The sequence below is a fragment of the Prinia subflava genome, chromosome 5 (assembly GCF_021018805.1).
Source record: "Prinia subflava isolate CZ2003 ecotype Zambia chromosome 5, Cam_Psub_1.2, whole genome shotgun sequence".
Classification (NCBI taxonomy): Eukaryota; Metazoa; Chordata; class Aves; order Passeriformes; family Cisticolidae; genus Prinia; species Prinia subflava.
In genome coordinates, this window is record NC_086251.1 from 48,245,619 (window position 1) to 48,267,024 (window position 21,406).

Consider the following 21,406-nt stretch of genomic DNA (forward strand, 5'->3'; position numbering starts at 1 on the left):
TTCCTGGACTCTACAAAATAAAATAAAGGAAGTTGTGGAGGCAGACCATATAAACACAATTTATAGGGCCTTAGCATTAAAGCTGAGAGAACTATAGTATTTTACCTTATTTTTATGAGAGACAGGAACTTTGTTCACTTAGAATCAGAGTGAATTGGATTGAAATCTGTGCATTTTAAGATTCTCTTTGGAGAAAGGGACTTTTGCAGAAAACTAGCTGAGTAAACATCAGCATGTGATCTTCTGAAATACTGTTTGTCAGCACTTAACAGCTGCTCTGTATCAATTTCACTGAGCATCTCCCAAGACTTAAGGATTTAGCAGCCTAGAGAGCCTGTCCTGAATCTAAATACCAGCAAATTGTGAATATCCAACTTCTTAGTTATCTGTGGCTGCACATGATTTGTGGTGCCAAGACAGTTCATGTGGCTTATGTGGTGTAGCTGGTCATGCTAAGCTCCTAATTCATAGCATAGATTGTGTTCCATGGTAGTTGTCTTGAATTAGCAAACTCTTTCAAAATGAAGTATTTCAAAGTGGGGAATATTTGAACTTGGATTTTCAAGAAAAAATGCTGTAGTTGAAGATTTGCAAGTAGCTCTGTGTCCTGGTTTAGGGCAGATTTGGGAAGAACTTCCAAATGGGTCCCTCTAGAAAGCAGATTCAAGCAGCCCCTCCTCCAACTGGTTCAGGAAAAGATTTCCTTGGAGAAAAGGGGAAAAAACCTTAAAAATTGAATAATAATAAACAATGGAACCTCTTGTTGTTCTGAAGAGATGGCAAATTCAGAAAGTCCCTGTCATGGGGTGTAGCTCAGCTCACTCAGTCTCTTTTCAGTCCCTCCTGCACTGGAAAATGCTGTCCTGGGCCCCGGTGGGCCACAGGCCTGAACTCCCAGTGCTTTTCTGGGTTTTCAGTCCAGAGCAGGGCTGGTCAGTCCCAAGAAAAAGAAAAGCCACAGTCCAGGGAACTTCTCTGCCTCAGCTAGCTAAAAGCTAACTAAAAGCAAAGGAGAGTTCTGTCCTGCTGTCTGTGCTGCAGACAGCAGAGAAGCTCTTATCTCTGTGTTTTGAATACAATCACCTCAGACATTCCACTGCCTCTCCTTGTCCTCTCCTTCCCTCTCAGATCTAGTTTTAAAGGTGCAAAACATATCTGGGCTAAACAGACAGGCAGGGATGCAATTCAGCATCATAAAGTCACCCCAGGACGCTCTGTTTTCCTACTCTGTTTTTACTACAATCCACTCCGAAGTATTCACATAAATGCCCAGCATGGCTCATAAAGATTTTCATGGAGAGTTCTTCACATTTAAAAGGAAGGATATCAAGGGAGTGTATTTATAAGCAGGCTTGCTCTCTTTTGTCTCGACAGCTTATGGGGAGTTGTGAAATCTGAGTTCTCTCAGCTTTCTTCCCTGGCAGTCCCACTTCTTCTTCATGCTCTTTCACTTCCTCATGGAGCTGACATTTTCTGGACAATCATAAACAGCAATTTCAACAGTAAAGACTGGAAGATGAGATTTGAAGCAGGTAGGCTTGAGAAATGTACTCTATTTTCTTTTTATTTCATCTCTGAAGAAGTAGACCTTTCTCTGCAGTAACTGAGGAAACATCTAATAGATGATGCTTTTTTTGCTGCTTTGGAGAGTTTTGGAGATAGTTTGGTGCTAAACTGTGGCACAACAGTATGCAGTAAAATAGAGGAGAAGATGAGACATTTTGGATAATAAAAATCAAAATTACAACTCTTTCTAGCTATTTTTCATTGTTAGTTTCTCAACTGTTCATATTTCTAGGAAATGTGTATTTATCAGTAGATAAACCACTGTCTAAATGAATATGCCTCTTGTCTTGCTGCTACAGTGGAGAAAGTGGCTGTATTGTGCAGATTTTTGGATATTCACTCTGTGACAAAAAACCACCTACTGAAGTACTCTTTGGCTCATGCATTCTGCTGTTTCCTGACTGCTGTGGAAGATGTCAACCCAGCTGTGGCTACAAGAGCTGGACTATTACTTGACACCATAAAGAGGCCAGCTTTACAGGTGGGTGCACTGCATGGGAAAAAATACATTCCAATGGGAAACTGGCTTTTCACCTGGAGTTCAGATGTACAACATCACAGTCACTGCTAATACCTCTTTAGGCAAGTGTTATTGGTCACAGAATGGCCAAGGGAAATTATACTGCCCTACCCCCAAATTATTTACATTGGAAAAATAATTTTTAAGATCAAGTCCAGCCATAAATACTTTAATGACTGCAGTGGATTACTGTTGTGTTTGAACTGCTGTTGTAGAAAACTGTAGGTTTATTTTGATTATTTGACAATAATTTGATATTTTTCAATTAAAAAGATACATTTCTAAGTCTTATGAGACCCTGCTGAGCTCACAGTGAGAAAATATATTTGAGCACAACCAAACATGGTCTTGATCTTTTCAAGATTTACTTATCCATGTAATTTTAGGAATGTGAGAGAGCCTGCCAGTCAGGATTCACAGGATTAAATCTAAACAGATATGTAAGTGAGAAAAGCAAGATAAAAAAACATCTCATAGATCAATTCAGTTCTAGTTCTCTGGAGAATAGAATAAGTATGTATTTTAAAGAGTTCAGGGTTACGGCCTACAAAAAGCTGTTAATATTTGCTAGTTTAACTCCATTTGGTACCTTTTCAAAATAGTTTCCCGAGAACTTGAGTTCAGGGACCCACTGAACTTGGGTTCAATGACACCAGTATACTTCATTTTCATATTCAATATGTGGGCTTTCTTCTCAAACTTTTTTTATTTTTGACACTACAGACAAAACTGTAGTGCAGATAATGTACAGAAGAATTTTGAGGCAAAGTCCCTCTGCTACACTTCCCAATATAATCTTCCCTTGTTTAGCCTTGATGATTCATTCTTTTTGTAATTTAGGTCTTGATTCAGTTACCTAAACGTAAGGTTTTTCTAAGATGGGAAGTGTGAGCAAAGTACTTCAATATTCTGTACCAAATATGCAGTACGATAGAACTTTGCCTGTACCTTTGTATTAGAAAATCTTAGAAAATTCTACATTCAAAATAATGATGCTTATTTATCTCTTTACATACTTTACTTTCCCTCTGATATCAGTAGCATTAGTTCTGATTTAAAGGACTTGATAGAAAAATAGAGCTAAACCTTGATCCTGCACTAATTGACAGGAGAAGTTATGAGCTTTGACCTCCCTTTGCTTTAAAAAAAGTCATTAAAAGATCTCATGTCTCAAATTATATTGTTTTCTTTGTTTCCCTCTGTAGGGTCTCTGCCTCTGCCTTGATTTCCAGTTTGACACAGTTGTCAAGGACAGGCCCACAATTCTTAGTAAGCTTTTGCTACTTCATTTTCTAAAAGCAGATATCCCAGCTTTGAGCTGGGAGTTCTTTGTGAATCGCTTTGAGACCCTGTCTTTGGAGGCACAGCTTCATCTGGACTGCAACAAAGAATTTCCTTTCCCAACAAGTAAGCAGAATTCAAATCAATCTGGTCACTTTTTATCAGCTCCTGGAATTTTTGCTGCCCGCAAGAGTCTGAAATTATTGCAGGTCTCACATGTATAAATTCTCTAAAATTAAGTAATCTTTCAGGCCAAAATAAAATAAATTGAAGTAAGCATTTTTTACTTCCTGAATACAGATTAGGCTGTATTCTGTTGCACCTTTGGGTGCTGTGTTTTGCTCTCACTAGGATGTGATTACCAGCCTTGGCTGAATTGTGGTCTGGTTCTGTGATTGCTTGCAACCTGCATTAACCCACTTGTTCCACTGTAGAAGTTCAGTGCTGTCAGATTTGCCATTCTCCAAGTCCCAGATCATGCCCAACCCTGTCCTGTGGTGATCTTTACAAAGTCAGCCCTAGGAGTTGTTTGGCCCTCAGAAAAGCCCTAATGTATGAGGCACAGCATAAGAGATACGTGGACTCCTAGAGCCAGTGCTCAGTTAATTATTTTTGCAGTGAAAAATGTTTTTAAATGTTTGTCCTGTTCATACTTGGTTTCTTGATGAGACATCAAACCTCCTTCCTTTCACTACAGAGGTGCTAAAAATTAATTAATGCATAATTTTTTAGAATGCTGAATAATTGAAAACTTCCTAACTGGAGTGGTGGCCCATGAGTCAGATCTATTTCCATCTGATTTTCCTGGAGGAGATGGGAACAGCTGTTTAAACAGTACGTGTTCCCTCAGCATCCTAATGCTTGCTTCCACTTTTGCACGGAGCCCAGTGCCTAAAAAAGTCTAGGAGCTGCAGCTGCTCCACAGGAGAGGGGTGGAACTGCAAAGGTATTTTCTTCTCCATGTGTGAGTAGCTTGACCCAATGCTGGGAGCTGCTTCTGTGGCCTGAGGAGGGGGTCTTGGCACTAGTTTCTAACACCTCAGGTTGTAAATGTACGGCAATATCTTTACATAACAATATTTTGGAGTGATTTAAAATAAGCAGAAGATAATTTTCAGATTTCTTTTTAACCTTTCTCTTTCCATTTCAAAGAGATGGATGATACAAAGGATGGGCTGGGCTCACTGTCTTCAGTCACTCAGCGGATTAAACTCAAAGGGTTCCAGTGCACTATACATATGAGTATGGAAAAGTATTGGTGATGCCATTAAAACATGCAGTGATACTGCTGATAACACCACTGTAATTGCATAATCAACACTCACAGGTTTTTTGAGTTCAAAATCAGGATGGTAGGTGCAGGCAGAACAGGAGGTTAGTAAGCAAAAACTAGAGGCCATGGTTAGGTATGAGTGCACTAAATGTGATGCATACTGGTGAGACTTCTGCACTTTTAAATGAGGGGGACCTCATATTCTGTTAGCCTGAAATTCAGTTTTTGGTTTCAAGAATCTGTTTTTGACCAAGTAACAGCATAATTTTTTAACACAGTGATGCCTTTTGGGGTTTTACGGTTTTCAGAATGAGAGCATGCAAAGGAGTACCTTGCAGGTGGACCCCGTGGGCCCATTTGAAACTGTCTTGTCTTGAGTGGGACGCGGGGCCCAGTTGCGTTTGGCACTTGGCAGCGGTGGGAGCTCCCCGTGCTGTGGAATGAATCCTAACTTGGTCCGTTGCATTTGCAAAGCTATCACTGCTGTGCGGACAAACGTGGCCAACCTCAGTGATGCGGCAATGTGGAAGATCAAGAGGGCTCGTTTCGCGCGCAACCGCCAGAAGAGCGTGCGCTCCCTGAGGGACAGCGTCAAGGGACCCGCCGAGTCCAAGAGAGCGCTCTCCCTTCCAGAAACCCTAACCACCAAAATTCGTTGAGTATCTGTTTCTGTGACACACCCTGCCTTCTCCCCTAGGATCATACCCTGTTGATGGGTACACGTTGGCATTGTCAGTATTTTTCCAACTCGGAGGGCGAATTCAGGTTTCTGACTGCTTTGGGCATTACTCAGATAATGACAAGTTAGTGAGTTTGACAGAGAACATAGACATTGTGTCTAGATGTGTCTGTTTAAAATGCCCGAATAGTTTGTCTTTTCTAGATCTTAATTTTTATTTGCGGCTAATATGTAGTAGTTTTGTCTTAAATAGATAGAGATTTTACAGAAAAATTCTTCTATTACTAATATATTTATTAATTATAATTGTTAATCAGTGCATGTCGCATATGCTTAAAAACAGCTGTTGCTATCTCAAATGAGTTTTTTAACATATTCACAATTCTGTTGTTAAGGAAACAATGTCCATGCAACACATCCTTCCTGCTGGCTTCTACAGGAGGACCTCGGTGCTGGAAAACCATAGGATTGTTTGGAGTGCCATACAGATACCTTTCCAAGCAGAAATAAAGCTTGGCTGTTCTCATTTAGAGATTAGTCTTTATATTCAAATTGGACTCTCACATTGCTCTTACCCATATAATAGGAACTGATAAAACTTTTGAACCTGGGTGCTAGTGAACTATTAACTTAAAAGTAATTTTCTTTCCAACACTGCAATATATGTTCGTTCCAACACAATCCCCTTGTATATTTTGGGATTCTTAGCTAATCATTCATGACCAATTACTGATGCTGCATAGGGACTCCTGTGTGCTGACTCTTGTACCAGCAAAATTAAATGATGAAGAAAATTAGAGTTATAGAACATGGTGCACAAAATCCGTAGGGCACCTAAGTAACATGTTCCAAGCAGTTTCACTCACTGCCTGACAACAGTGCATGAGTAAATGAACATAAATATGCTAGCACTGAATATATGCTAAGTGTAAGATGTCAGTGCTAGCTTATTAAACAGAGTTGCTCTTGTTTTTTCTTAAAGCTGTGAGCTTGACCAGACATGAGCAGTCTGCACCAGCACTTGGAGGAACACCAGAGCAAACACCAGGTGGGTGTGACAAAGGAGGTGTGTTTTGATGGAACAGGAAAAGGAAGGCTCTAACTCTGACTTTCCTGCTGAATCACAAGATAAACTTACACAAGATGGAAGTTGTCTAAATGGCAGAGTGAATCACATCTCAGCATGGTTCCAAAAAGTGTAAATTGAAGCTTTGCTCGCAATCTGTACTGAAAGCTGCCTCTGGTTGTAAATAAGATGTTAGAGTTGGGAGGAGGTTATTCAGAGTCAGCTATGCCAGCAGTGCCTCACCCTCCCACGTTTGATTGACCAAAAGTAAATATTTGCTAGGCTGGCCCTATGGGTCACCTGTTTTGAGTCTGATCATTGAGTCCCTCAGGTTTTAAAGACAGCAGACAGAATGCTTTTGCCTGTCAGTACTGTATATTAAGCTTGTCTCCTCTGCATGTTTATAGATATCTCAAATACCTTATTTTGTATTTACTGACATTTTCTGAAGATGTCACCCTTCTGTTCTGTCAGGCTTCTGTAGAATAAGTAGCACAGCGGGATCCAAGTAATCTCTCAGTAATTGTGGCTAGTAACAGTTATTGCTCTGAGTCCTGTGTAGACTGATGATTTGGAAGTGAAACGGTGTCAGATTCAGATCTTTTCATATTCTGTCTTCAAAACTGGGAATACTTCCAACAGATGCAAATTCCTAATCAAAATTTATCAACTTGTTCGATGATCAGCTGAAAGGAAGATACCTTGTCACTGTGGGAGCTGACTAAGCTGTGAAATGAAATAAGGGAGTTTCTGAGTTAGCAGGATATAGCCCTGCTGTGCTAGCCCAGTGAGAGCTGGCAATCAACCAGTTCCTTACAGAACATTTGTGTGGGTTGTCACAGGCTCACAGAGGGAACAAGCGACATAATGATGCAATAAACAGGTATATCAGTGGATGGTTGTTCTTCATTTAATGGCACCAACCTGCTAAATACTGGGCTTAAAGGAATTGGTTGCATAAGTGTCAGTCTCACTGTAGGCATTGTTAGCCATGTATTTTGGTATTTCTACTCTTTACTTTCCAGGCTTAGGTAGTTCATCCCCTAAAATTTCCACTAAAGATGTCTATATGAAATGTTTCATATAGCTAGTAACTACTGATTTCAAGAAAATTCTGATAATATGATTCAGAATAGACAGATGATTTGGGAACTAGAAGACTGTCCCTTTTCTCCTGCCCAATATTTATTATTTCTTCCTAAAAGCTTAAATGTTTGTAAAAAATTTTTTTCTGGTTTGTTTCAGTTTTTAATGCTGTGTTGGCAATACTGAGCATATCTGATCTGGCTAAGGAACTGACTGACTCCTAAATGGATGATGTACTTCTGTTGTAGAAAAACATGTATTTTATACTTAGCCCTTAAAGGAACTAGTTTTCATGCTCATCTGTTCTTTCTAGAACTAAAACAGGCATCCTTGCACAGTCCAAATGCAAGCTGAATTCAGTATGCATTCTGTATGGATTAAACACCGGGATCACGTAGTTGTTCCTACATCCTCTGCAGTATCCTGGACAGTCAGTGAGAGGATTTCATTGATAGGGATCACGGTTGGGGTGATGAAGCATGATGTAATTCTGATCTGATGCTTTATGTTGCATTGTAATATACATTAAAGTAATTTGAAGGTAAAGGGATCTGATATAGGTGGCACATAAATAAAGAGATGAATCTTTGGAGGTAAGGCTAGATTGAATTCAGGCATGGAGGCTGTGTATTATCTGGCTGTGTGTTTGGTGATGTGAGAAGGTTTTGATGAGGGTTGAGAAGGATATGTGTGTGTATCTATATACCTTGTATAGGCACATACAAAGGAAGGCACATACTCCCCTTCCTAGGGAGTGCTATTGCCAACATGAACTTTTGCCTATATTGCTGTGATAAATGACTAAACACATCCTTGCCTTGTGCCTTCTTTCTCCATCTTGTAAGGAGGACCATAATTTTCTACCTCACATTAATTTTAAGGGATAAAAGTTACCTTAGCCACTGTAAAGACAGAGCTGTCTTTGTTTTGCATTCCTAGCTTGGATCTAAACAGACTCATGTAATAACAGGATACCCTGTCTCTTTTGTTGATGAAATGAGTGTTTAGTTCAGGCTTGATAAGACTAAAACTCATTCCAGACAGCAGAAGAAGTTTTCCAGACTCTGAAGATCTATTGATTAAACTGGATTGTACAGTTTTTGTAGGTTTAAACAAGTAGTTCTCCATTGCTGGTTTTTTGCAGGTTCCTACATCAGAAATAAAAACGGGGTGACTGACATTCCATAGATTTGATCCTTAGTAGAGCTGTGGCAAACAAATCAGGGTGAAGCTCTGTTCACTCTATTCTGCTGTATCATTTTCCCTGAGGATAAAGTATGAGAAATGGGATCTTTAATGCATCAGAAAATATAGTAATATTTCTGGAAAAGTAAAATGTCAGGAAAAGTCCTGGGAAGTATCTGTTAGCTAGTGTTAGAGTTATGAAACACTTTCACACTTGAACATTTTATCACCGAGCTTCTAAATTGTATTGTTCAGCAAGTGAAAATAAAATGGTTTAATCTTTTCAGATTAATTACTCTTTGAATTCTATTTGGAAAACCAGTATTTATTTAGAGCCCAATGATATTTTCATTCATTTTATCTTATCTCCTTCTTTATTTTATTGAAAAATCTCATGACATGTTATAAAGATGAAAATAAATAGGGATGAGTAATACAGTCTGATATCATCCTTATGAAAATTGTGTCTTTGGGATATAATTCCATGGAAAATTTTAACCAAGGTGTAATATTATGTAAGAATATAAGATTATTTCTCAGTTTATGTCCAGGAAGCTAAGATTATTTTCTGTGTACATTTTTGAAGTACTTCTGAAAATGGTTTTTGCTTTATTTCTGATTCTAATTATTTCAGAATTCATTGTTTTCTTTTTGTATCTGCATATGTTGGTCCAGCAAAAGCTTGGGTAGAGAATTTCTAGTTTGAAGTAGGGTTTTTAAGTAAAAAATCACAGTGCAAACTGTCTGGAACAAAAAATATTGTATAACATGAAGTTCATTATTTCTTCTAACCCAAATAAGACCAATAAAGGAAAGTTATTCTTAATAGAAGTGGATCTGAAAATTCCTGCCCCCTGCATAGTTTTAATTTTCACCTCTCGTAGAAATGACAGCCATCTCCCATGCTTTGCACAAAAGCCAAACAACCCTTGTTCATCCACCAATACAAATGCAACATACTTTAAAATTATTTTTTAAAATTATTTTTTAAAATTAAAGACATTGCAGGGGTTTTTTTGGCAAGAACCTAAGGCAGAGGTAGTTGTACCAGCAAAGGAATCCTTTGTCAGAACAGCATATCACACTGAGAATATGGGTAAATTAGAATATTAAAATAACACTATTTATTTACAAGTTATTTGTAGTAATACAAGTTATTTAACAGAAGTACAAATTTGTGCTAATAGGGGAAGTCTTCATTCTTTGTTCAATCATTATTTGGTACAATTTTTCATATTTCCTACCCTTGCCATTTTGTACATTTTCCACTGGCAAAGATTGATGTCTGTTAATATTTATTGAGGATACACTGATGCCCATACCAGAAGAGAATTTGGTGGCAGTGGAATTTGATGGATGTGGAAGAATAATAATGTTCAATTTGGTGGAAACGCACTGGGGTGGGAAATAAGGTGCTCCACTACATATGAGAAAGCTGAGAAATGGAGTTGAGTGTACACAGTAGGTGTTTCTGTGCTGTTGGACCTAAGGCAACAGAGGAGCAATGTCCTCAGAAATGCAGGCCTGTCTCCTGCAGTTTCACTGTTTGCATTTGGGCAGAAATGGAGCAGCAAACTCCAGAAAAAAAATCTGGTGTGTTCTGTACTCTGTTTTTTGGATTTACAGAGTTTGCACAGTGTTCTCCAGTGTCCGATACCAATGTCTCTTGTGCCCATAGGACAACCTTCCCCAGAGAATGATAATACAATAAAAGACCTGCTGCCAGAGGATGCTGGCATTGACCACCAGACTGTCCACCAGCTCATTACAGTGCTCATGAAGTTCATGGCAAAGGATGAGAGCAGCGCGGAGTCGGACATCAGCAGCGCCAAGGCTTTCAACACAGTCAAGCGCCACCTGTACGTCCTGCTTGGCTACGATCAGCAGGAAGGATGCTTCATGATTGCACCCCAAAAAATGCGCGTTTCCACCTGCTTCAATGCCTTTATTGCTGGGATAGCACAAGTAGGTGAAGGCGCTAACTAGTTTTTGCTGCTATTTGTTACTGCCTGTTGTTGAAATAATGGTAGCACAGGCTTCTTTATAGCAAAATAATGGCTGAATGGGGTAATCCTACTTAAAACTTCAACACCTTTTCAGCTTGTGGAAGAATTTCTTTCCACTGGTAGTCTAAAGTTGCTGCATCACTAGCAAAGAGGTTATGGTTTTGTGTGTGGAGGCATGCAAATACTACCACTGTATGAAAAATTAGAGACTGCTTCTAACCTCTGCCTTCTTTCACTAACCTTTGAATGCAATGCCCTACTTTTCTCATATTTCCACCTTTCTTCCTCAAGAAGACTTGGGATCTATATGTTCTTGTTTTGTTTCCCTATGTGAATGGGGAACTCTTCAACATTCTTGACTTTGTAGGAGGCTCGTTTTTCTTCCTTACAGTGCACCAGGACTCTCTGTTCTCCCCTTCCTAGGGAGTGCTATTGCCAACATGAACTTTTGCCTATATTGCTATGATAAATGACCAACCACATCCTTGCCTTGTGCCTTCTTTCTCCATCTTGTAAAGGAGGACCATAATTTTCTACCTCACAAGGCTCTTCTAAGGCTCAATTAACTCCCACTGATAGAGTAGTGGGTCATACTGGGCTGAAAATGTTATGCACTTGCAGAGTATTCCTATTTGCAGTGGAGCATCATCATCACTTCAATGCTTTTTCCTTATCACAGTCTCTCATAGAGGGTTGCCCTAGGGGAAAAGGAGGGCTGTGATTTCAAATGTCCACTGTGACCTTCAAACATTGCTCAAAGCTATCCTTGTCTCTTCTGGATCTGAATTCTTACCAAGATTTTCTGGTTCATGCATTGGAATCAATGATTTTCAAAGTTAAATGTGATGTTGATAGTTGGATAAACATTCACAGCAGGGGACATGTCAGGTATCCGTATTTCAGGAGGCAAAATAGATGATGTTAATGCAAACTGGGTAGCTGCAGATGCATTGGGTTCCATTGTCCCAGAGCTCTATGCTCTGTGTTAATCATCTTTCATTTGTGCACTTTTAAATTAAAGAGTGTAAAAGGAAATTCAGACCTGTTGCTCTTGTATTGAGAGTCTGGAAGTGGCAGTTCAGATCACAGGGCAGCATCTTCCACATTTGTGTTTTCAAAGTGTTTTCCAAGTGTGGAAGCCTGAATTTCAGTGATTATAATAGGCCTGATTTTCAGAAGTACTCCTTACTGCAACTGTGAATATCATCCCCTGCCTTTCTCTTCCACCTTTAAAATGTCTTGTGTGAGTCAAATTCACTGTGTTTAAAAGCTTTATAATTGAATCCTGGTTCCTCTATGTCAAAAAGTTTGAGGACTTCAGTAGGCCAGGGTTTTTCTCTGTGCAGCAGACATCAACTTTAATTCGTATTTTGGGCGAATTCTTTTCCTGGCTGTAGGGCTGCTGTGTGTTTGGAATCACCTTTGCTGCAAGAGAAATGCCCCTTGCAATCCCGAGATGTGTTTAGAGAGCGAAAACTCAGTACTGAGCTCTTAAGAGATCTATTTCAATTACGCTTCTTTCCCAAGCCATAAATACTTGCTTTACCCCGTCTGCTCCCCAAAGGTTGGGATTAGGTTGGCTTTCTGGTTCGTTGATTTTGATTCCAAGCTTGTTCGAGTGGACAGTTCAATTAAAAAAACCCCAAATGTGTCAGTATTTCTCACCGTGAGCTCCGGGTGTTTTGCACTCCCCAAGGCCCGAGGGGGTTTCTCTGCAGCGGCGCGGTCTGCCCGCGCGGTGGCGCTGTTGCGCAGCGCGTTACCCAGGCCAGGGCTTCGCCCCGCCTCTCCCGCGGCCTTTATTCCTTTTTTCCTTCGTTCCTCTATTCCTTCACTCCTTCATTCCTTATTTTCCCGCGGCAGCTTGAAAAGTGGCTCTGCTCAGCTCCAGGCATGTTTGCCCTACAGGCTGTGCTCTGTCAGGCAGTGCTGTCTCCTTTGTGTGGATGAGCATTTCCTCGCCCTATTGCTCCCTCAGGGCAGGAGCAAATTTGGAGATTATAAATCAAGTATTCGACTGGCTCACCCTGCATGGATAGACATGGGATTCATCTATTTAGCTCTACACATGCAACACAAGTATTTGAGACCAGCTGCACATCAAACTGGAGATTTTTACAGGGAAAAAACTTCTAGTCAGTTGGTTCAGGAGAGAACTTGAGACCATGAGTTTAGTGTTTGTAAATTAGCCTCATCTGCTTGTTCTAATGAAACCAAAACAAACCAAAAGGAGTATAGACTGTCTGTTTAGATGTAGAGAGCTGCTGCTGAAATTCAGTAAGTCCACTGAAGCTGCAGGGCGTGTTGGATCCTGGGGGCTGTGCTGTTACATTTTCATTCCCGGCTGTCAGCCAGTGCAGGGCAGCATCAGACACAAGGGCTTGGTGGAGCCTTGCTATGATCTGGCTTAACTGCTGCTTTCAGCATGTGTGATTTTTAAAATAGCTCATGTTGGAAGACTGATAGGGGGATTATGAAAAATGGCATTGCAGTTTGAAGTGAAAACACAGTTGTGCCAGGGTGGTGGGAATATAGGGCTTCAGTGCACTTTTGAATCACTCCTAGGATTCAAACCGCTGGCCCCAAATAGCATGATGCTCTTCAAAGGTCAGATGGAGGCAAGGCATGTGACTGACAGTAATCACAGCAACCTGCCTGCAGCAACACCACTGCTTAAGATTGATAAACATTTTATTTGGAGCAAGATATTTTTCATTTACTTTATTCTTGGCTCCTCTAGGATTTATGTGCTTAAACTTCCTAACGTAATAGACACTCTTACCTTCGGTGCAGAGTGGGAACCTAATGTCATTACTTGATTCCAGAACCTGGGGCTTAAAAAACCCTAATGCCTAATGTCACAAGCCTATTGAGAAAAATATGGAAGCTGCCAGTACAATGCTAAATACAAAGCCCCCAAATAACCAAACTACTCAACCCCCAAAACTTACAAGTGCATCCTGTCTGTTAAACATGGGATGTACATGATACAGTTTCGTGTATTGAAGCATGATCAACTTGTGCTATAATACAAGGCTATTTCAGCATAATATATTTTATGAACTTGCCAGTGTATCTTAAAATTTAAACTGTGCTGGATGAAAGGCTTTCAGAATATTTTCTTTGTTTCATTCTGCCTATGAGGCTAAAATGAGAAGGTGGCAGCTGGCAGAAAGCTTCTAAATGGTAGTGAGATTTCCTTAAAACCACTGATTTCTTTTAACTTGCCTAATACCTCAACTGTAATAATGATTTTGCTTTTTAACATCAGTGGATTTGATTTTGGTGAGGTAACTCCTATGTTCTTTTCAGGTGATGGACTATAACATCAACCTGGGAAAACACCTTCTTCCCTTGGTGGTGCAGGTGTTGAAATATTGCAGTTGTCCTCAGCTGAGGCATTACTTTCAGCAGCCTCCTCGCTGCTCCCTCTGGTCCCTCAAACCTCACATTCGGCAGATGTGGTTAAAGGCTTTGCTTGTTATTCTCTATAAGGTGAGTGGTCTTAACAAGACACTGTCCACAGAAAAATTTACACTTCAATTTGAAATTTGTTACAGGGAACACCTAAATTTATGGCAGGTGAATGGAACTGTAAAGGGCAATTTTCTTTCATATACTTACTCACTGCATTTAATTTCAGTTTCTGAAACAGTCAGGATTTAGTATGTGCTACTGACTTCCTCTGTGCTTCTGCAGTCTTCATTGTCTTTCAAGTGTTTACCTGAGAAAGGAAAATATGGATAATAAAATAGGAAAATGATATATGAAATTCCAGTAAGGAGTATTTTGAGTAACTTAGAATTAGTTTTAAAATAACAACAGTGACTTTAAATGGGGAAATGTGTCAGTTTGGCAGTTTGTATTCTTCAGTTGAGTGATGCTTTTTAGGAAATGTTGTTAAAATGTAATGCATTTATGCACTGAAATGGAGCTGTGAATACTTTTGATACGCTTAGATTTCTAGCAGGTCTATAGGGCGTACAAGGAAGTGCAGACACTAAATGTTACTAATACAAACTTGTAATATTTTATTAAAATAATTCCGTGTACAAAGCTGGCAACAGTCCTGCTTCTCATGATATATTTGGAAATGTATAATCAAAGGGCATCCAGCTGACAATATTATTGCAAATTTTCTGTTTTACTGCCTAAATGTTTATCCAAGGAGAAAAGTTAGTTTCTAAGATGAAGTTTTTCTCTTTTGCTGACCAGTACCCCTACAGAGACTGTGAAATCAGCAAGATTGTACTTCACCTAATCCACATCACAGTCAATACTCTCAACGCTCAGTATCACAGCTGCAAGCCCCATGCAACTGCTGGTCCTTTGTATAGTGACAACAGTAACATAAGCCGATACAGTGAAAAGGAGAAAGGTACTTTTAACACTCTAATTTGTATGAGAGTCATTGATTTAACTCACTAAGTCTTCAGATGTTGTAGAAATGGGTAAATATGGTCTGAACTTTCAAACATAATACTTGGAATTGAATCCGAAACGTGACTTACCTGACCAGGATAGACAAGTATAGTAAGAAACGTTCTCAGCTGCTCTGTAGGCTGAGCATAGCACAGTGGTCTCACGTCTCTCAGACGAGTGTATCTTAGACTTAATGGTTCAGTCACCATGTCTGAATAGTCCTTGGCCTTTTCTATGGCAATGCTGGCTGATCCTACATCATACAAGGTGTGCAACCAGCCTGACACCACATTCTGACTTAACTTTATAATAACATGAAATAGTAGCAAATATTGGTACTGAGAAGAGAAGGCTATGAATTCAGTCTATAGTTGGCTTTTCTCTTTAAAGGAGCTGAAGCTGACAAGGTTAATGCAAACATGTAGGTGGATGTCTAAAGGCAAAAGAACAGTTCAGTACTTTGTGTGTGATTGTGAGCTCTGTATGTGCTTGCTGGGTCCAGCAGAGGTACTGTGATGACCAATACTGTGATGAACTGGTGTAAGCTTAGGGCTTCAAATGCCACGGTGTCACTGAGTGTAATTCCTTCGATTTGTGGAGTTAGTTACATAAGTGTTAATGATTAACAGGTTCTTTTGATATTCTGTATCCTTCTTTCAGCTATTTTGCCTTTTAGCTGCTTATTTGCTGTTTACATCTTCCTTCTCAAATAGCCTTAGTAGTTTGCAGCAAACTCTTCTGAGGAAAAATCTGAGAAACTCTCTTGTTTTCATGTCAGTACCTTTTCTTCTTTTGCTGCTTATTGCTTGTGAAAAGATGTCCAGCAAAACAAGAGCACAACATTTTGTTTACCTGAACACCCTATTACTCTGCTCTAGCAAATTAAAGGAATCTTAATGTGAATTTAATCTACATATTGCATAACTTCACTCAGTTGGACATTTTGTATTGCTAGTGGAGGGCTAAGAGACAACTGTGTCCTTACTATGAATTTGTCTTTGTTTTGAGACAAGTGGATGACTGAATCCATAATGACTTACTAACGCATTTATAAAGTGCATTAACTTTCTGGATTGATTCTGAGACATTTTAAAGACAAATTGAAATGCCCAAGTACTCACCTTGTCCAATACTGGTTTCCTGGGTGGCCTTATGTCTCAGTTCAGCATTGTTTCCTTATGTTTACAGTAAGGAGAATAATATTTACTTGCTTCCCAAAGCTATTGTGAAGGGCTTTGGGCTGCACAGAGGTAAAGGACCATAAATGGGCAAATTTTACTCTGTAAATACTGACTTAACCATAGGGCTTGTTCTCCTCCTTTGTGGAAGGGCTGCAGAAAAAGGAGTATGCAGAAAAGTTTTTTCACCTGCAAAAAGCAGCCGATGTTATTCCATAGGGTCTTAGAAAGTTGAGGCCTTTCCCACTTTTTCTAAAGAGACTTGTTTAATCACTGGTCAGGTACTGTGTGTGTGTGTGTGTTCCTGTCATCATCAGAGGTGCTGTTTAGATAGTGAGCAGATGAGGATTTTGTTGTCAGGCAGCAAAAAATGCTATGCTAAAGATGGATTTCCTCACTATTGAACTTTTTTTTCCTAATTTTTCTGCCAAACTTTGTTGTGGGGATCATGAGTGTTGTGAAGATCAAGTGTACAGAGTGCTGTAGAACTGATGCTAAATATTGTGACACGAAGCATTTGTTGCTAAGGAGAAGAAGAAGTTACACACAGGATATGACATTAAAAGTGATCTTCTAACTTATTAAAGCCAGTTCCTGTAGAAATTCTCACCATCAACTTTGATTAATTTTTCTGGATCCATCATTTCAATTAAGTATCTTGTCTCTGATGCCTTTTGGTGGTAGTTTCATAGCTTTCCATGTACTAGCAGCTTCCCAGCAATTTCAAAGCAAAAGATATTTTTGTCTCATTTAAGTCTTCAGTTTTTGTCCATTCTAGCTCTTTGACTTACTTGCCTCTTCCCTCCCAGACACCAAATCCATTTCCACTCCATATTTGCTTGCTGGAATAAACAAGGCAGACTTTGTTTTTCTTTTGAGTGCTCTGTTTTCTTTATTGTCCCCGTAGTGTTTCTTATTTCCTTAGAGATGAATCACTGTATGTAGAATTACAGAATGATTCCACATGATAGATAGGGATTTTTAAAAATTTCTGTGTTTTTTTTTTTAAGTAGCCATTTCATATAGATGATATAGCTTTTTTATGGATAAATAGATTTGGATCTTTCTTTCTCTTTGCCATTTTCATCTGGCTGGTCTCAAATCAGGGCATAAGGTTTTAATATTACTACTTATATCAATAATTCCATAATTCAAACTCTTAGGTCCTGTTCTTATTACTATTATAATTATCACCTTCCCAAGATGATCTACTTCTTTTTTTTTCTTTTTTTTTTTCACTTTCTTATTTTGCTTATTTTATTACCTTGCAGCTCTTTCACTTGCAGTAATTTCCATCTTCTTCAATTTGCCACTTCTCACTGAGCACCGCAGAAGTTGTTTACTCAAGTCAATGTCCCGATCTAGTGTATTTCTTCCATCTAAAGAATCTCTATTATTATCAGTAGAGAATATCAACTGAGAATGCTAAAAGCTTTGTTATGCTTTTGTTGCACTGTAACCTATTTTCCATTTGCCTCTGACTTTAACTCAAGATGTCACAAGAATGATGAATTTAAACGTGGGATACACAAATTTTCTTGCAAACTTCATTTTTCAATTCAAGTTTAGTTGACACTACCTGAGGTTTTGTTACATAGATAGCTTTTCATTCAAGAAATTGCATTCTCTTAAGAGTAATAACATTTTTTCTTTCTCCAGCAGAGGAAGACAGTGTTTTTGATGAATCTGATATTCATGATACACCAACTGGACCTTGCAATAAGGAGTCTCAAACTTTCTTTGCGAGACTGAAAAGAATTGGTGGCAGCAAAATGGTGAAATATCAACCAGTTGAGATGAATGCTCAGAGAAGTATGAATTGTTTTGTTAGTATAAACTCATGCAGAAATACAATTTCCTACTCTTAGTTTCAAGCTACCAGCTTTCTTTGTAGAGTTTGTTGCACTGCCTAATTTTAATATAACTACTCTCTCTGACTCTGAAGAACACTCTTTTCCCCAAATGTGTTACCCCTCAGGAATTTCAAAGTAGGCACTCCAGAGTAAAAATACCTAAAATCAGCAGTTGTTTTCTGAAACACACAGCTCTTCTGAGTTAAAAAACAATTAAGAGGATTTTTTTGAATTTTCTTCAACCATTGGGCTGAAAACTTTTAAGTTAAATTATTTTTCCCAGATATTGATTTTGTTGATAAGGTGGGACTATACAGTAAGCAAATTTGTTGCTTCTACAATTATTATGATTTTCCATTGGCAAAAATGATGTTTTCAAAAGGTAGGAACTGTTTTGATTTCAAATTTAGGTGTCTGGAATCAATAGCCTAAAAAAAAGTTGAAAATATTTTCACTACCACCCACCTGCCTATTTTTTTTTCCCTTTTAGGTGTTTGCAGAGGGAGGGGAAGTGATTCTGACTAGAGTGAACACTTAAACTTCTATCCCTTTTTTTCTGCATGATGATTCATATGTGGAGTATTTTGAAATATGGGGATATTCATGATTAGGAATATCCTGGTTTATGTGAAAATATGTAATTCATAACAATAATGGTGATGATCTTTGGAAATGTTCTCAGTGAGTGTGTTCACTGCAGAGTCCCAGTGCAGTGGCAGTGCCAGCAGGTGCAGCTGTGCTCACTGCCCTCCTCCCCAGGATGAGGAGGGAGGACTGAGGGCTGTGATAGCTGCTGGGCCCTGCTGGGTTCTAGGATCACCAGGGAAACATTCTCTGATCTCAGCCTTGTGCTGCAATATCCTCACTGCTCCTTGCTTCTTGAATCAGAAATATCCATTTTAAGCCCTTTCTGCTGCAGTAAATAATAGGGGTACTGCATGCAGCCATCACAAGTATCTGTGGAAATTACATGCCTGTGCCACCTCCTTTCAATGCACAAGGTTAAAGCTTATCTTCAAGGTACATCTGTCCAGGATGAATAGACTTTGGACATCATTTAGGTAAACTCCACTATCCAAATAGCAGGTTTTTTATTTTTTGTTGTAAAAATCCATATAATTTGTTTCTGAGGTTAAAACAAGACATAGGCAATGTTGACTAATACTGGGTTTGTGTTTAAAACGTCAGTCATGTTGAATTGTGATATAAAGATGAAGGTATCTGCCAAAAGTCTCCAACTGAGGTAGTATTAGCTTTTTCTGTTTTGATCAGGTGAAATAGAGCTGGCTGAATATAGAGAGACGGGGGCCTTACAAGACAGCATTCTACGCTGTGTGAGAGAAGAAAGCATTCAGAAAAAAAGGCTGCGCTCTCTGAAACAAAAATCTCTTGATATAGGGAACGCAGACTCCCTGCTGTTCTCGTTAGACGAACACCGCAGGAAGTCGTGCATTGACCGCTGTGACCTGGAAAAGCCTCCTGTCCCCGCTGCCCACGCCACGCACAGGCACAGCGACCACGGCCGGTCCCGGCAGAACTCTTCTACTAAACCTGAAAATACAGACACTCAGGAGGGCCTTCCTCATACAGAGAGTTTCCAGGAAGCAAAAAGACCTGTAATACCAGAGGTTAGGCTAAACTGCATGGAAACCTATGAAGTGAAAGTGGATTCCCCAGTTAAAACTGCCAGTCCCAAGGAAGATTTGGATCTGATAGATTTGTCCTCCGATTCAACATCGGGTCCTGAAAAACATTCAGTGCTCTCCACTTCAGACAGTGACTCTTTAGTCTTTGAACCACTTCCTCCCCTTAGAATAGTAGAGAGTGATGAAGAGGAAGAAACAACAAACCCTCTGAATGATGAGGTCTCTGGCAAAACTGCTGTTTCATCTCCTTCAACTCCTATCAATGTGTCTGCCCTCAGCCTCAGCACAACTCCGCTGGTACAGTTCAGCATTGAAGATTGCTCCAAGGACTTTACTTCTAAGGATACAAGCAACAGTGCTCCAGCAGGAATAGAGGAGGTCATTTCCACTTCTCCCAAAGATCAGAAGGACTCTTCAGAGTTAGTTAAGCCAGAAGAATTTCATGACATGTCCTCTGGAAACTCACTGACACTGAAACAGAAAAGGGACCTGCTGCAGAAATCATCTGCCCTTCCAGAAATGTCCCTTGATGATAACTCTGAACTCAGTGTGGAGGAAATTAAACCTAGTGGAACAATTCCAAGCCCAAATGTAAAGACAGTCCTTATTAAAGTCCCTGAAGATTCTGAAAAGCAAACAGAAAGTGATAAACTTGATACCAATACAGAGTCTGACACAGAACAAAACACAGAGCAGAAACAAGAAGGGGAGACTGAGGAGTCAGAATTTAAGATTCAGATTGTTCCTCGCCAGAGGAAGCAGAGGAAGATTGCTGTGAGTGCTATTCAGAGAGAATACCTGGACATTTCTTTTAACATCCTTGACAAGCTGGGAGAGCAGAAGGAGGCAGGTGAGCTCACTCACCCCATCAAAAGGCTTATTTTTGCATGAAGGTTTTAGTAACAGATGTGTATAAGGAAATGTGTATATTTATAGTGAGATGTGGGTATTTATAGCATCTGGTGTGCTAGCTGAGTGCCTTCAGGTGTTTGTTTCTCACGAGGAATGTCCTAACTATTCAGATATGATGAATGTGTAAAGGGCCCATTTGAAAAGGAAGTGGAGTTTTGTGACAAAAATTCTCATATCCAAGTTGGGGAATGAAACTCCTTGTCCTCTTTATGCGGGAGTCAGGAAAATGGTCATAATTCTGTGCCTTTTATCCTGCTAATCTAGTCCATGCTACACTGATTCTCTTTTGGTGTAGTGATTTTTGGCCCTTATTTCTTTTGCCAACATAAGGCAGTGGAAAGCAGAATGGATCACCAAGTGCAAGGCTGAGCAGGCTGTGGACTTCAGAAGTAAGAGCACTTGGAATTAACCACAGTTTGCATTTAGACATATACATATATATTTTGTTTTTATACACTAAAACCTGTTTGTAGCCATCTTTGTACTGTGTATCCACAAAGTTTTCATGGCCTGTGTTTGTTAAAGATTTAAAATTCCAAGATGGGCAATCCTCTGTGTACACTAAGAATTTTTTCAGGTGATTTCAATGCAAAGTTTTGTTACTAACTTTTTTTCAGTTGGAGAGAAAGTGAGATTTAGCTTTTCCTCAGATTCCAATTGGATCTATCAAACAGTTTGAAAAACTGTATGGTGCTGCTTTTTAAATTTCTTGGCTTTCTTGGTTGTTTTTTTT

At 39.4% G+C, this 21,406-nt stretch overlaps 1 protein-coding gene across 11 annotated transcripts in view; it reads left to right on the top strand.

Annotated features, from left to right (window-relative positions):
- Nucleotides 1-21,406, top strand: part of UNC79 (unc-79 homolog, NALCN channel complex subunit) — a 109,315-nt gene that overhangs the window by 40,227 nt on the left and 47,682 nt on the right. For 8 of the 11 annotated variants that reach the window (XM_063399261.1, XM_063399270.1, XM_063399267.1 and 5 more), the window contains 10 exons: nucleotides 1,375-1,532; nucleotides 1,866-2,047; nucleotides 3,292-3,493; nucleotides 5,115-5,294; nucleotides 6,302-6,367; nucleotides 10,335-10,621; nucleotides 13,975-14,157; nucleotides 14,878-15,040; nucleotides 17,922-18,074; nucleotides 19,388-20,611. In XM_063399261.1, the coding sequence (XP_063255331.1) occupies nucleotides 1,375-1,532; nucleotides 1,866-2,047; nucleotides 3,292-3,493; nucleotides 5,115-5,294; nucleotides 6,302-6,367; nucleotides 10,335-10,621; nucleotides 13,975-14,157; nucleotides 14,878-15,040; nucleotides 17,922-18,074; nucleotides 19,388-20,611 (2,798 nt within the window). The remainder of the gene's footprint in view (nucleotides 1-1,374; nucleotides 1,533-1,865; nucleotides 2,048-3,291; nucleotides 3,494-5,114; nucleotides 5,295-6,301; nucleotides 6,368-10,334; nucleotides 10,622-13,974; nucleotides 14,158-14,877; nucleotides 15,041-17,921; nucleotides 18,075-19,387; nucleotides 20,612-21,406) is intronic. The other 3 variants (XM_063399262.1, XM_063399260.1, XM_063399264.1) reach the window with 2 other exon arrangements.